The following is a 16,578-nucleotide window of genomic DNA, read 5'->3' on the forward strand; positions in this document are numbered from 1 at the left end:
AACACTTTTGTAATATTATTTCAAGGAATGATGCATAATTACAAGAGAACTTTCTGTTAATTTATTTCTTATCTGTAGTAAATGCCTTTATAAACTCTAGTCAGAAAAAATCAATCTTATCTGTTTCATTTGGTTTGGAATCAATGTCTTAATTAGTACACTTTTTAATAAAATTTTAAGAAAGAAGCCTAATATTGCCATATCATGCAGATTACTGAAAAACTTCATGTTAAGAAACATCAGTACATAATTTAATAAATCTGAAATAGGTTTAATAAAAATACTAAAATAACATAAAATTTGCATTGTTGAGATATTAAGCTAAAAACAAACTGATGAAAATATTAGGGCACACAATGAATAACAGTGTCAATCGTACTATACTATACATCAACCTACCTGATGCCCTTTAATGCCTGCTAGTCCAGGCAATCCTGGTGCCCCTCGTACACCCTAGAAGAAGAAATTACATTATCTCACATACATAATAATTATTTATTAAATACAAGAAACATACATAAGTGTCACCTGCTCTTACTAGATTATACTTTCTCCTATGAGTAGTCTAATAATAACAGGTTTAATGAAACTCACTATAAATATGCAAATTAAAAAGGACATCAAACTGATCACAATAAGTAATCACTGTATTAAGTAGAATGTTTGTAAAGCTAAAATGAACATTACTCATCAAGTAAAGATAAAGGAATTAGATGTATCAGTTATTTTTGTACAATTTCAGTTTACCATTCTTATTTCATGTAAATGATTTATCATCATATTGATAAAGTACATGTGCATATACAAATATTACTATTATTAGTTATATTACAAATTATTTTAGCTATTTATATGGCACATACAATCAACTACTGTTGTAAATAAACCACAATAACAGTATGATTGTAATGTTGTACAAGTAGTTTAAACAATGAGGAAAAAAATGTATCCAAACACAAAATGTTCTCTCAATCAATTCACAAAAAGTTAATACAAAGTAAACAATCCAACAATAAGAAAATTATAATAATGTTCAACAATAACTCACGGGTGGCCCTGGTGGACCTGGTGGGCCTGTTATTCCATTAGCACCTGGTTTTCCCTTAATGTAAAATGTACATTTTATTAAAAATTTACAAATAAACTATGCTTGATTATTCTTGATTATTATGTAAGACTAGTTTTTAAACATATATATGAAATTTAAATGCAATTATAATATATTATTAATATATTTATAATAATAGTCATAAGAATTCCATAGTTTTTATATTGTGAAAATAAATTTTCATTTAAGCTCAAATTCATATTAAACCATCACCATTAATATATCAATGTGGTTCTCAAGTGGATACAGTTGACAGATAAACTACATTTCACTGTTTGATATATCTAACTTACATGCACCCAATGGACTACCAGCCTCTGCTATTGCAATGTTACATATTTTTCTGGTTTTAAAAGAGGACAAAACATTTTTTGCTGTAATCATTATATCAATAATCTACATATATTTTTATGTATTATGACAATTTTCATGCTGCAATTTACAGAATCTTTTGTTCACACTGTTATTATATATATACACACCTTTCCTTATTTCTTCTTAAGAAGTTATCTTAGCTGTTAAACTTAGTTGTTTTAGATTAGAATAATGTATTATGAATGACAGTTCTAGAACACTGTAACCATTACAACTGTGTTGAAATAGAACCTCTAAAGCATTCCAAATTCCTTCTATACCTACAATTTTTGTTTGAAGAAATCACAAAGATGCTGAATTTGTTTTGTAGTGATGGACTTGGAATATATTTTGTTTTTGTAGATTCACAGAAATGTATGTTTTATTGCCCTGAGTAAGTATACATATTAAACAGTTTTCAAAAAATCAGTCCACGTACCAATTTATTCATTTAGTGCCATTCTTTGGGCTTTACTTGGTTTGGGCTTTACTTGGTTTGGGCTTTACTTGCAAAACTAGCAACACAGTAAAGCTAGCAACTTTCATCACAAGTTCTTCCTAGAGCACAGTTCTTGAAAATACTACTGTCAGTGTCAAAACTCGTATATGCACGAATAATTCTCATCACATTTTCAAACAAATAAGCAAACAAGCTCTTGGCTCATTAATGCAATAAACTGCTTATCAGTCAGGACATATCATTTAACAAAGTTTCAAATTTTGTTGGATAGTCAGCAACAAACTAGTCCTGTCTCAGAATTTATATCGTATCTTGTCGTTAATAAAGGAATCATAAAATTAGGTTACGACTTATTTTGTAAGTTATCATTAGTTAGTTGTTGTTTTCATAAGCATTAGATATTCTGCAGGTAACTGTCTATCAAAATAAAAATCTATAAATGATGAATGCATGAAAAATACTGTGAAGCTAAGTTTCAAAATATCTGTTGTTATATTAGTTCTCAAAACAGAATAATTTAGGCTTAAGGTATACATTCATAACAAGCTATTACTATACTTTTTCACTAAGCAAACACTTATTCAGTATATGTCAAATTCACTTCAGTACACGTTTTTATAGCTTTTACAATTTTCATTTTTTCCCACTGAGTAAACATTTTATAGAAAATAACTCAATTACTATGACCAAAAAAATTTAATTGATAAGAACCTCAATCACTTTCCCATTCACTAAAATAACAAAAGGACGAGAAAAATAAAACCCAAATAAAGATAGTACTTTAGTTAGTTAGTTAGTTGCATTAATCTGGTAAATGAAACAGACACAGTTACAAAACATACAGATTTATATCATTACAAATGATAATTACATCTTTTCCAGGTAGGCCAGGCATTCCTCTCTCTCCTGGCTGACCACGTGGGCCCTAGAATGTGAAAATGCATTAATTCTCAACTATTATTTAGTCATTGTAATGTGGAAAAAATATTCTGATAGCTATATTAAAACAACAAAGCTCAATTCTGTGGCAATATCAAATAATACAATCTTCATGTGACCCATGTTTTTTTTTAATGTTTACTGCTCTAAAATGCTAAGCCATTTTCATTAATTTTAAGTTTTTACTCCTAAATAATTAATGTAAAAGTCTGGCCAAAATATGGGTGAAAACGCTTTTTTCTGTGTCAACTGCACAGCACATAAATGCATGGTTTCATACAGTAGAATTAATAACAGTACAGATAGTAATTGTTTATATTTTGTGTGCATCTCTCATCCATTAAACCCCTCCCCCCACAGATTTATTTGAAACAAATTTATAATATTAACAATACATTTAAGGTAAATTAAAAGGTTTAGGCAAGAATAACTAATTAACACCAACTATCTAATTATAAATAGATCCTGATTCCAACATTAGTTACAATGTTGAAAGAAGTTTGAAATCAAACAATTGTTAGTAATGAATTGAGTATTGAGTCCATGATTCAAATAATTAATGATAGCTTTTTAAACAAAATATATATGTAAATTTTATTAATAAGCCTATTAGCTATTCTGTTAAGAGTGTCATTATAATAAGGTTTTTATTTTGAAGTTCTAATGTTAAAATCAATAATGTAATTATATTTCAACTGAATCACTATTATAAACCATATAATAGCAAAAGTCAAATCAGAGCATTGAAAATAAGTTGTCGTAGCTAATGTTACTAAATACCTGACACATGGTTAGTGTTAGACAGTGTATTATATTAATTTATCAGTATGAAGAAGTTTTTAATGACAGAGTGGTGATTTTATTATGTAGCTCACCGGAGCTCCTGGTACTCCAGGCTCTCCATGTATCCCTTGAAATCCTTGAGGTCCCTGGAAAAACAAATGTTATTATAACACACTAGTACCACAGTTTTGAAGGAAAGCAAAACCTCAGTATCACAAATACTTTCCAATTTATTACAATAATTATTATACAAAAACTATAAATTAACAAAATAAATTAATAACATCTTGTTTCTCAATAAATCCTAGTTATTATCAACAGGTTAGACACAAAGAAAATGAGTGGTTTTGTGGTGTGTATCTTCAATAATTTAAATTTCTTATTATGAGACGAGGGTAACTTCATAAAACATTTGTTGCAGAGGACAGAAAGTAAGTTCATTATAGAAGATGTTAATAAGAGACGTTTAATTAGATAAACATTTATGATGTGTTGGAAAGAATGAACAGTTTCTCAAGTTATAGAAAACAGCTTTCTTTTTTAACAATGTGATAAAACGAAAATCTGAAATATTAACAAACACTTGAAGTTTTTATCCCTGAGAAGGTCATAATATTACTTGTTTTTTTCACTTATTATACAACTTATAATTTATATACATATTATTTATTGGACTAAAATGTATTTGTGAAAAGAACTTCTTTTTAAAACACATTATTATTATAGTTAAGTGTCTTTTTATAAAAACAAAATGAAAGAAAAAGTCTTACTGAAGGTCCAGGTGGTCCAGTGGATCCACGAGGTCCAACAGGTCCCTATATAACATTTAAAGCTTTATATAATTTATGTTTCTAAATATTAAAAAAAATATATAACTGGAGTATATTTGATTTTATTTATTTTTAAACTGCAAAGAACATCTTCTAATACTTAAACCACATACACACACACACACACACAATTTATATCCTTTCAAAATAAAAAAATGTACATGCACACACACATGACAATATGAATCTTAGATAAAATATTGTTTTAAATCTTCAAATAATGCTTTGTAGTATAATCTACAAGTACTCAGTTGCTTAGATTAGTTTCTAGAACATTTTCTTTTAGCCATTTTAACACAAAAAACAACTTGTAAAACATTTTTATCATCTCTTAGCATTCAACAGTCCTCTGTAAATGTATTTTAATTTTGTTTATATACAATTTATTAAATATGGTATTAAAACCTCTGGTTTAGTCGTTATTTTGTAAGTGCCATTACTCTTCAACAAAATGAAATTCATAATAAAATTTTTAAATTAAACTTTATGATAAATTTTAATTTCTAAAACATTGAAGAGTAAACAATATTACACTAAAACCAACTTAGATGGAGATAACTTTTTTATAATAGTTTATTTCACACCTTGTTTAATTTTCATTCTACTGATTTTAGAGTAATGAAGATTTAGTCAGTTGTAATTAATTTTAATACATAAACAAATGTGTCAGGTGTTAGATACCTATTTATTTATGTAACAATCAAATGATACACTAAACTTTTGTTTTATATCATACAAAATACAAAAAAATAAGTTAACAAACCACAAGTGATATAAGTTGTTTCTCAAAATTTTAATATTTACAGAACTTAAAAACATGCAAGATACCCATAATTGTATATTAACAACTACTATTACACAAGATGTTTTGACTTTTGTTTTGGAAATTAGATAAACTTATTATCCTACATTATATATCTCAAGATAAATTACATACCACATGTGCTTGAAGATAACTGAATGCTTCAGGATAAGGTCCTTTTTCTCCACTGAAACTTTGGTGTAGTGCAAGTTGATCAAACCAAGATGACACCTATAATATTTAAGTAATTACTATGTTGGTTTGCTTTTAATTTCACACAAAGCTACAAGGAGGCTATCCTCAATAAATGTTCCTAATTTAGTAGTGATAGTCTGGAAGGAAGACATCTGGTCAACATCACCCATTGTCAACTTTGGGCTACTCTTTTAACAAAGAATAGTGAGATTGACTGTCACATAAAATGCCTCCACGGATGAAAAGGTTGACAAGTTCAGTGATCGTGATTCAAATCCATGACCCCGAGATTGTGAGCCAAGCTTCTTAACAGCCAGGCCATTCTGGGCCAAGTAATTACTAAACTGTTTGCAAAACTATTGAAAGTAAATAAAGTATTTTATTCCATTTTTAATGGAAAAAAGCAAAAATGGTTTAAAATGAGTAAGTTTTAATATGAACGTCATGAATATGTATACAAACAACATAAAATGAGAATAAATCAGCCAACATGGCTGTAACATAAAAAAAATAGGTTTTCCAACTAATTTCTTTAAAAAGAACCAATTTTCTAGCCTGAACTGCTAAAAAAATTTTAACGTTATTGGGATAAAAATAGATTTCATATATTTTCAAATAATACTGATCAACATATCAGGCTTTTATTACAGGTTTTGTTTGTCATTGCAGTAAAAACTTGGTCCTCTGTTTTTAACATACTTTATGAAAACATGAAAAAAAAAAAAAATAAATATATTAGACTTGCAAAAATGCGTGTGTAGTTCAGGTTTATTGAAAAAAACAAAAACATAAAGGATTTACGAGTAAATTCACCAAACAAAAGAAATTGGATCGCTGTTAAAATATAGGTTTTAATGGGTTTTACAGGTTCACTAGGGTACCTGTACTCTCTAAATTTTATGTAGTCATTCAATTTTTGAATTTTCAGTTTTATTTACTTTATTTAATCCGACAAAAATACAGGATGTTTGGAAAGTCACTGTGCAGTTTTGTAATCATATTTTATTCAGTCTATTTCAACTCAGCAACTGATAGCGGTGTTTAGAAACAAATTAAGAAGGATCCAGGCCTGTATTGATGCCAACGGGGTCACTTTCAACATTGTTTATAATTGTCATTCATATTTACCTCCTGTATTCTATGTTGAAACATGTCTGTTAATAAATATATAAGTGCACGGTGACTTTCCGAACACCCAGTATTTGACTAAATGATTCTATAAAAGCATCTTACTGCTCATAATTTGATAATCTTACAAGGTTACCAAAAAGAGATTTTCCCCAATTACTATCACAATAGCACAAACTGGAAATCTTCCAATAAAAAATATATTTTATATTTTTATTAAACCTGAAAGTTCTAAGTGAATCAGAAGAGAAATTATTAACTTTCTCATTAGAAAACTTCTTATTTTTAATGTCTATTCTACTGTTCTTAAATAATGATCTCTACAAGTTTATGACAAAATATTAAAAGATATTAGAAATCAACACACTTCTCCTGGTGGTCCTGGACGTCCAGGTTCACCTGGATTTCCTGGTACCCCTGGCTGTCCTGGAAGGCCCTATAAGAACAAACAATAAATAGCAATAGTGACATTTGTTTCATATTCATTCAAAAATAAATATTCATTTCATTAGAGTATACTGCTACACACAAAAACAGTCACATACAGAAAGTAACATTCAAACAAAAACAATGGAAAAATTATTAAATTTAAAATACACAAGTCTGTATATTTTTCTACTATATTTTTCAAAACCATAAAATACTGATATATTAATAAAATATTTACTTCTTGTATTTCAGAAATTCCAGGAAGAAATTATATTCTTGGTAATTTATTACTTTTCATTCCACTTAGTGTTAGTACAAACTGTTTGTAATTAATGTGATAGAGTCTTAAAATTAATTTCTGAAAATAATAATTTTAAGGCAAACAAAATGATGCATGAATTCTTAACATAATATAAAAATAATTAAACAACAAAAAAGGAAAGACATTTCTTTTCCTCTCAAAAATTTGACTTATGGTTATATAACTTACTCTATCTCCTGATCTACCTGGGATTCCAGGCTCACCAGATTCACCCTGCATAAAAATATACACAGTCTTTATAATCATTATTATTTCCTGACCTAATATTAATTTGGCAAGAAGGTTTGGAAACATGATAATAGAACCATTGTTTACTAGTAGCTGAAAGAACATTATGATATGAACAAAGGAAGCTCAGATAGTATTAATTAGTGTTTACATGCTTTAAACATCTTAACAGTTATTAAAACATTGATTAAATCTGATATTCTCTGATAAAAATCATGAAATCAAAATTACCATACCTATCTGCTTATACAAATTTTAATGTTTCATATTCTATAACTTTTCAATTAAAGCGATTTTCCAAATAGACTAATAAAAATAATTCACCAAATTTATTTATAAATGTACGTTTGGCCCTGCTTCGCCAAGTGGGTTAAGGCACTCCATTCTTAATCCGAAGGTCGCGGATTCGAATCCCCGTCAAACCACACATGCTCGCCCGTTCAGCCGTGAGAGCGTTATAATGTTATGGTCAATCCTACTATTCGTTGGTAAAAGAGTTGGTAATAGGTGGTGATGACCAACTGCCTTCCCTGTAGTCTCACACTGCTAAATTAGGAGCGGCTAGCGCAAATAGCCTTTTGTAGCTTTGCGTGAAATTCAAAAACGAGATATAATTTCATTCCGGTTTTTTTTGCAAGTAACCTTTTGCATTCAAAAACTACCAAAGATTTAGTCAATGACAATCGTCCCTAATCTTGAAATGACTAGAAACAGGGGTCAGAAACCTGCGACTATTGAGCTTTACTTTTACCGCGAATAAAAGTTAAGAAATTTTCAAGAACAATGGTTGCAAAAAATTTAATCTTAATATTTGCAATTTGTTATTTAAAATAGAGTCGCGCTCTTAACATTCTACGTAGCTCTTAAAATGTTTTTAAGAAATTTGTTTAGTATATTTCTGAAATTTAATTTCAGAGACTGTTTTTCAAACATCAAGTCATTTTTGCGACGTTTGTTTGTTTGTATTGAATTTCGCACAAAGCTACTCGAGGGTTATCTGTGCTAGCCGTCCCTAATTTAGCAGTGTAAGACAGCTAGTCATCACCACCCACCGCCAACTCTAAGGCTACTCATTTACTAATGAATAGTGGGATTGACGCCCCCACGGCTGGGAGGGCGAGCATGTTTGGTGCGACCGGGATTCGAACCCGCAACCCTCGGATTACGAGTCGAACGCCTTAACATGCTTGGCCATGCCAGGCCTTTTGTGATGTTTTACAATAAAGTATTAGTACGTTAAAAAAACATTTTTTTTTTTGGAATTTCGCACAAAGCTACTCGAGGGCTATCTGTGCTAGCCGTCCCTAATTTAGCAGTGTAAGATTAGAGGGAAGGCAGCTAGTCATCACCACCCACCGCCAACTCTTGGGCTACTCTTTTACCAACAAAAAGTGGGATTGACCGTTACATTATAAGGCCCCCACGGCTGGGAGGGCGAGCATATTTGGCTCGACTCGGGCGCGAACCCGCGACCCTCAGATTACGAAGCCCACGCCTTAACGCGCTAGGCCATGCCAGGCCCAAAAACAAATTAAAATTAAAACTGTTTCGCAAGTTAATACAAGTACTTTTTATTGTAGTTCCGCAGACCCTGACTTTTACATTAGTTTTTTTTTTTAAAAAAGTATCTTCTTTATGTGTGACCCGGCATGGCCACGTGGGTTGAGGCGTCGAGTCCTAATCTGACGGTCGCGGGTTCAAATCCCATGCTCGCCCTTTCAGCCGTGGGGGGCGTTAAAATGTTACGGTCAATCCCACTATTTGTTGGTAAAAGAGTAGCCTAAGAGTTGGTGGTGGGTGGTGATGACTAGCTGCTTTCCCTCTAGTCTTACACTGCTAAATTAGGGACGGCTAGCGTAGATAGCCCTCGTGTAGCTTTGTGCGAAATTAAATTTAAGTGTGTTTTTCTTATACACTGCTAGCCAAAGTCTTAAGGCCAATGAACATAAAGACAAAATATGCGTTTTGCATTGTTAGACTCAACCACTTATTTGAGTGGAGCTTCGAAAAATGAAAATAAAAATTAAAAAACTTTTTTAGCATTTAATAGGGAAAATGTGAACACTATGATATTAACTTAAATACTAGCTGGTCAAAAGTTTAATACCATACTGAAACAAAGCGTTAATCGGCAAACACGTAACGAGATTTAGTGATTTGTTTTCAAGCATTAACATTGTTAACATCTCTCACTGACATCTCCTGTGTTACATTGGGTAAAAACATGGCAAAGGCTAAAAAGTTGACAGAGTTTGAACGTGGCAGAATTGTCGAGCTGCAAAAGCAAGGCCCTCTCTCAACGTGCCTTCGCTGGTGAGATTGGGCGTAGTAAAACTGCTGTTGCAAATTTCTTAAAGAACGTGAGGGATACGGAACGAGAATTTCAAGTGGTCGACCCAAGAAAAGTTCGCCGGCGTTGAGAAGGAGGATTCGATGGGTTGTCCGGCAAGACACCAGCCAATTGTCGAACCAGATTAAAGCCTTTACGGACGTAGAATACAGCTCAAGAAGAATAAGAAGGCACCTACGAGAGAAAGGCTTTAAAAGCCGTATACGCCTTCAAAGGCCACACCTCCTTCCACACCACGAAACAACTCGGTTAAACTTTGCTGACACGCACCAAACATGGGACGTAAAAAAGTAGAAGAAGGTTTTATTCTCTGATGAGAAAAAATGTAACCATGGATGGTTCAGATGGCTTCCAACGTTATTGGTATGATAAGGATATCCCACCGGAGATATTTTCTACATGGCACAGCGGAGAAGGTTCCATCATGATCTGGGATGCTTTCTCCTTCCATGGAATAATGGAGCTTCAGGTTATACAGGGGCGTCAAACAGCAACTGGCTACATTGAAATGTTGGAGAGAGAATTCTTATTGACTGAATGCCCTCGCTTGTGTAGAAATGACTGGATCTTTCAACAGGACAACGCTGCAATCCACAATGCCTGCAGGACAAAGGACTTTCTCATGGCGAATAACGTGATTCTTTTAGACCATCCAGCGTGTTCACCCGAACTGAACCCCATAAAAAATGTTTGGGGGTGGATGGCAAGGGAAGTCTACAGAAACGGACGTCAATTCCAAACAGTGCATGATCTTCGTGAAGCTATCTTCACTGCTTCGAATAACATTCCAGTCAGACTTCTGCAAACATTTATATCGACCATAACAAAGCGAATGTTTGAAGTTATTCGCAATGACGGCCGTGCAAGTCACTACTGAGACCTCTTGTTGGGCATTTCCTACCCTGTTTAGGACTTCTTTTTGGTATAGTCTTAAACTTTTGACCAGCTAGTATTTAGGCTAATTTCATAGTGTTCACATTTTCCCTATTAAATGCTAAAACGTTTTTTTATTTTTATTTTCCCTTTACGAAGCTCCGTTCAAATAAGTGGTTAAGTCTAACAATGCAAAATGCATAATTTGTCTGTTCATCGGCCTTAAGATTTTGGCCAGAAGTGTGGCAAGGCGCAGCATAGCCAAATGGTTGGGTGCTCGATTTCTACTCCGAGGGTCGCACCAAATATGTTGACCCTTTCAGCCGTGAGGGCGCTATAATGTGACGATCAATCCCACTAATCGTTGGCAAAAGAGTAGCCCAAGAGTTGGGGTGGGTGGTGATGAATAACTGCCTTCCTTCTACTCTTACACTGTTAGATTAGAGACGGCTTGAGTATTTTGCGTGAAATTCAAAACAAACAAAGAATATTATAGCAAAGCCACATCACACTATCTGCTATATTCACTGAAGGAAATAGAACCCCTGATTTTAGCGTGATTATTCCGAGGAAAATAGAATATTAAACTTCATATCATCGACCATAACAAGGATGTATAATTCAAGCCTAAGTAATCAAAAAATGATAATAAAAAATAATATGTTTACATCATACCCTTTGTCCTGGAATGAAAAGTGGAAACGGTGGATGAGGATTGTAGTGCGATGTATCTGGAGGATATGACTGTTGCTATGGATACAGAAATAGCTTTTTTTGAACCATAGTATAATAATATATTATTTTTTATATGATTTGTGTATCAAAATCGTTTTTTTTTCTTTCATTTTATTTCTATTTATGAAACTTGGCCATCTTTCAAGGAAAAACAAATTCGGTTACAGTCAAGACTTAGCATGTAACATACTTTTTAAAGAGAAATATATATGTGTGTGTGTGTTCATAGCTGTAACATCATATAAAAAATGTAATATTGTATAAGATGTTCTAACAACCCTCGTCCGCTAGAACACTATGTTTGCTTTATCACCAACAGCTTTCGTAAAAGAGAGAAGTTAAAGCATACTCAGGAATATCTGTCTTTCATTTAAAAGAAAACATTTATTTTTGAGGCAACAAAGTTATCAACTTTAATCTCCTAAGAATTTCATAATCTGTCTTATGAAAACTAACAATTGCAACAACAAAAATAGAATCTGAGGTAAGTGTGTATTTTTCTAATGTAAAAAAAAAATTCGCTTTTGAAATAGTTTTGGCTTAAGCACACACGGAACAATACAATTAATTTTTATACTAAGAAAGCAGTTTAATACATAAAGTTTTCTAGTATCTGTTCATTGAATCATATGAAACGAGTCAATGAAGACAAAGTTTAGAGTTAATAAAACTAACAAAAAAAAAAAACTTACTGGAGGAGCAATCTGCTCAGATTCAGTTTCTCCACCATCTACATTTAATATAAACAAGTTTCTATTAGAATTGTATTACATTAACTGTTTGTGTAATTATTAGAACTAAAATTTAACTTAAATAATTATAAAAGCACTTTTGCACTCAGAATTAATACAATAATTAAAAATAATTTATCAGAGCTTATTACAACTCTACCAGTCCCAATGCCATAAAAAATTCTTACTTATAGTCGAAGTCCTATTTTTTATTCTCAAATTAAAAAAGGAAGTTTTTCCGTAAAATGAATTAAATATATTCTCTACTGTGTACAATATAAATGAGTATATTTATATATTCTCTACTGTGTACAATATAAATGAGTATATTTATATATTCTCTACTGTGTACAATATAAATGAGTACATTTATATATTCTCTACTGTGTACAATATAAATGAGTATATTTATATATTCTCTACTGGGTACAATATAAATGAGTATATTTATATATTCTCTACTGTGTACAATATAAATGAGTATATTTATATATTCTCTACTGTGTACAATATAAATGAGTACATTTATATATTCTCTACTGTGTACAATATAAATGAGTATATTTATATATTCTCTACTGGGTACAATACAAATGAGTATATTTATATATTCTCTACTGTGTACAATATAAATGAGTACATTTATATATTCTCTACTGTGTACAATACAAATGAGTACATTTATATATTCTCTACTGTGTACAATATAAATGAGTATATTTATATATTCTCTACTGTGTACAATATAAATGAGTACATTTATATATTCTCTACTGTGTACAATATAAATGAGTATATTTATATATTCTCTACTGGGTACAATACAAATGAGTATATTTATATATTCTCTACTGTGTACAATATAAATGAGTACATTTATATATTCTCTACTGTGTACAATATAAATGAGTACATTTATATATTCTCTACTGTGTACAATATAAATGAGTATATTTATATATTCTCTACTGTGTACAATATAAATGAGTATATTTTTTGAAGAAGCACTAAAATTAATCTTTTTTTAGATAGTTGTGCAAGTTTTTAATATCTAAATCAAACAGTTAACTGCTATTTAAATATGTAAGATATGTAAATAAATGAGTAGAATTTATCTGGTATATAGCAAAGAATCAGTGAGTTGTCTTAACTATTGCATAGTATTTCATCAGAATAAACGTACTTGCTTTCATTTTAAGTGTAGTATAATAGAGATATCTTTGTTGTTTTTTTAATATTACAAGCTACTTATTTACTAACAAATCATTATTACATTTACATCCATAATTCCTTTTAAAAATGTGAACACTCACCAGCACAAATTGGGCAACACTTTCCGAGTGGAATAAATTTTACGGTTGTACATTCTATTTCTGGGCACTCTTTTTTGTCACATATTACGTTACCTAGCAAGCATTGACAAATGGTACAAGGGTCTGGATTCCATTGATCACCATCTCGATACTTGATGTCTTCAAACACGCAATTTGTTCTTTCGTCAAAATCTGGAATAAATTACAAGATTTAGGTTAAAGTAACAATCGAAACATGAGAGATATGCGTTAATCGTTCATTCATTAATGGTGATTGAAGAACAAAATATTAGAACCAATCAAACAGAGACTAGATGCATTTTTGAATGTAAAATTTTCTGAGGTTTTTATTTAAGAAGAATGAGAAAGGTCCGAGATCCACTGCGCTATAACACATTGAACGTTACCAAATTATTAAAAAAAAAGAAAATAACGGCATACTCCTTGCACGCGAGCACCAGAATCCTACAAGATGTATCTTAAACTTAAGATTCTCAAAAGTTAAACAATTGTTTTCTAAAGGATTTAAAGTATCAGTAGGGTATGCCTAAAATTTTGCTAGATGTTTTATAAATACAAAACCTTAATATATAAATTAATTCATGCCATCGCTAATGCTCGTGCTCATTAAAACATTTGAAACTACTGATTACAAGTAATAAACTCTTAATAATATCTAATTCCACTAAGTTCAATGAATCGGAAAGTTCCAAGGTATGAGCGCTGAACATTCTCCGATATTTCATTTATGAAGGCGTTTTAATCATGAAAGTCAATTCCACAACTTGGTAAAGACTAACCGGGTAAGCACCAGATGCTTGTCTAGTTGCGATATCCATTGTGTAAGTTTGTGCTTAGTTACAAACAAACAAATAAGCTCTATAGTTGCCTTTTCTTTGGTTGTTAGCTCTAAATAAAGGTTGATTACGATTGAGTTTCGGGATCTCTTGGCCGTTCACTGAAAGTCCACACGCACGTTTTTACATATAAACTCGTCCAGACTGAAAACACCAAATACCCTGTTACAATATTTATCTTATTTCAGTCAAAATGTTCATGCCACAAACTAAGAAAATTTAATACGTTTTTCAAGGAAACAAAAGTTATATTATTCGCCTTTTTACCAGTTACTGTGAACCTATCCTTGTTATAACAAAATATTTCCCGAATGCTACAAGGTAATATACTCAACAAAAGTATCCTCAAGTTCGACCATTGTAAACATTTGATCAGTACGGACTCTGCCTTGGTATTTATAACTGATTTTTTTTACAGTGTTCGATTTTTCTATAGTAAAGTTTCAGCAAAATCTGTAAACTGACTTATATTAAGGTATAAAGCAACTATAAATTATATTAATTTTTTGTAGGGGAGCATGCCCTCAGATCCACTTCGCCTCATACTGAGCTGCTTTTAGAGCTCCTTATACTTTCAGTTTTTCATTGTAAAGTCTGCATGTCTAAACAAGCAACCACACTTTACAACTCCTTCCTACACTATTGCTTTGTGAATTAAAATAATTAGGAAGGTTATGTCATCACAGTTTGTTTTGTTTTTTTATAAAAGTATGGTTTCATTTTTTGTATTAACTCCTTCAAGCATCGTAATTTATTTGGGTCTGGAGGGGAAAACAAACAGGTTTGGTTTGAATTTCGTGCAAAGCTACACGCCGACTATCTGCGCTAGCCGTCTCGAATGTAGCAGTTTAAGACTAGAGGGAAGGCAGCTAGTCATCACCACCCACCGCCAACTCTTGGGCTACTCTTTTAACCAACGAAAAGTTGGATTGACGACACATTATAACACTCCCACAGCTGAAAGGGTGAGATTGCTTGTTGTAAGAGGATTCGAACCCGCAACCCTCAAATTAGGAGTCGAGTGCCTTAACCACCTGATCATGCCGGGTATAAACAAAAAGGAGCAAGATACCCTTCATTGAACTGATCTACAAGCATGAGATACTACACTGTCAACAAAAAAGAAAATATACTACATAACAAGAATGACACAACCAGGCTGATACGTTTTAACATACGTTCTATGTTAAAAAGACACAAAACAATACAATAACCCATTGTTTTGAAGGTTATTTGATTGCCATAACACAAAACGTTACAATAACCCATTGTTTTGAAGGTTATTTGATTGCCATAACACAAAACATTACAATAACCCATTGCTTTGAAGGTTATTTGATTGTCATAATACAAAACATTACAATAACCCATTGTTTTAAAGATTATTTGATTGCCATAATACTTTTTTTTAAAACACAAAACATTACAATAACCCATTGTTTTGAAGGTTATTTGATTGCCATTTTTTCACTGAAATGACGTTGTTTCGGTAATTCGTTGTTTTTTATTTTAGTTTCATGCTGTTACTTATTTAAGTTTTGCTGGTTCGTTGTTCTACATTTGTTGTAACAAGTTTCGAAATAAAAAAACTTCTTTGACATTTATAATTTTTATTGGTGATAAAATTGAATGGACAGATGTGCTAACAATGTTTTTTTATTTACAGCATAAGAATATAAAATATTTCAGATAACGTCTGGCGGGGTAGTTTCTGCTTTAAATATGGTGGTGTGTGTAGACGTTTACGTATCAGCCTGTTTCACTAATAAACAGAAATTACATTTTTTCGTCTTACAAGTACTCGAAAACGGTCCAGTTCTCACAAATTAACGTGAAAAGTACACAGGCTGTCTATCTACTGTTACATATGTATGTATGTATATATATATGTACACCATTCATTTAACTTACCTAAATGAGGTCTAGAAAAAGGACACGGGTGAAAACATCGCTAACGAACAAATATGCAAGACGTGTATTCTCCTAATATATATTTATGGTTTTTTCGCATAAGCCTAAGATATTAATATGATGATCAAAGACGAGTGAGATAATAATATAATAAACTGTTGATCTCTTATTATTCATAATGGACAGTAACACCTGTTTCAGGATTATTTGTCAAGTACAAAGCTGATTAA

The 16,578-nt window shown here is 31.5% G+C and overlaps 1 protein-coding gene across 1 annotated transcript in view; it reads right to left on the reverse strand.

Annotated features, from left to right (window-relative positions):
* LOC143225001 (uncharacterized) overlaps positions 1-16,578 on the reverse strand; it is an 87,891-nt gene that overhangs the window by 60,535 nt on the left and 10,778 nt on the right. Inside the window, exons 2-12 of the mRNA XM_076453610.1 lie at positions 13,581-13,772; positions 12,229-12,266; positions 11,477-11,551; positions 7,519-7,563; positions 6,967-7,035; positions 5,412-5,507; positions 4,415-4,459; positions 3,737-3,790; positions 2,794-2,847; positions 1,049-1,102; positions 400-453 (exon numbers count right to left, since the gene is read on the reverse strand). Coding sequence (XP_076309725.1) covers positions 400-453; positions 1,049-1,102; positions 2,794-2,847; positions 3,737-3,790; positions 4,415-4,459; positions 5,412-5,507; positions 6,967-7,035; positions 7,519-7,563; positions 11,477-11,551; positions 12,229-12,266; positions 13,581-13,772 — 776 coding nt within the window. The remainder of the gene's footprint in view (positions 1-399; positions 454-1,048; positions 1,103-2,793; positions 2,848-3,736; positions 3,791-4,414; positions 4,460-5,411; positions 5,508-6,966; positions 7,036-7,518; positions 7,564-11,476; positions 11,552-12,228; positions 12,267-13,580; positions 13,773-16,578) is intronic.

The sequence above is a fragment of the Tachypleus tridentatus genome, chromosome 9 (genome assembly GCF_004210375.1).
Source record: "Tachypleus tridentatus isolate NWPU-2018 chromosome 9, ASM421037v1, whole genome shotgun sequence".
Taxonomy (NCBI): Eukaryota; Metazoa; Arthropoda; class Merostomata; order Xiphosura; family Limulidae; genus Tachypleus; species Tachypleus tridentatus.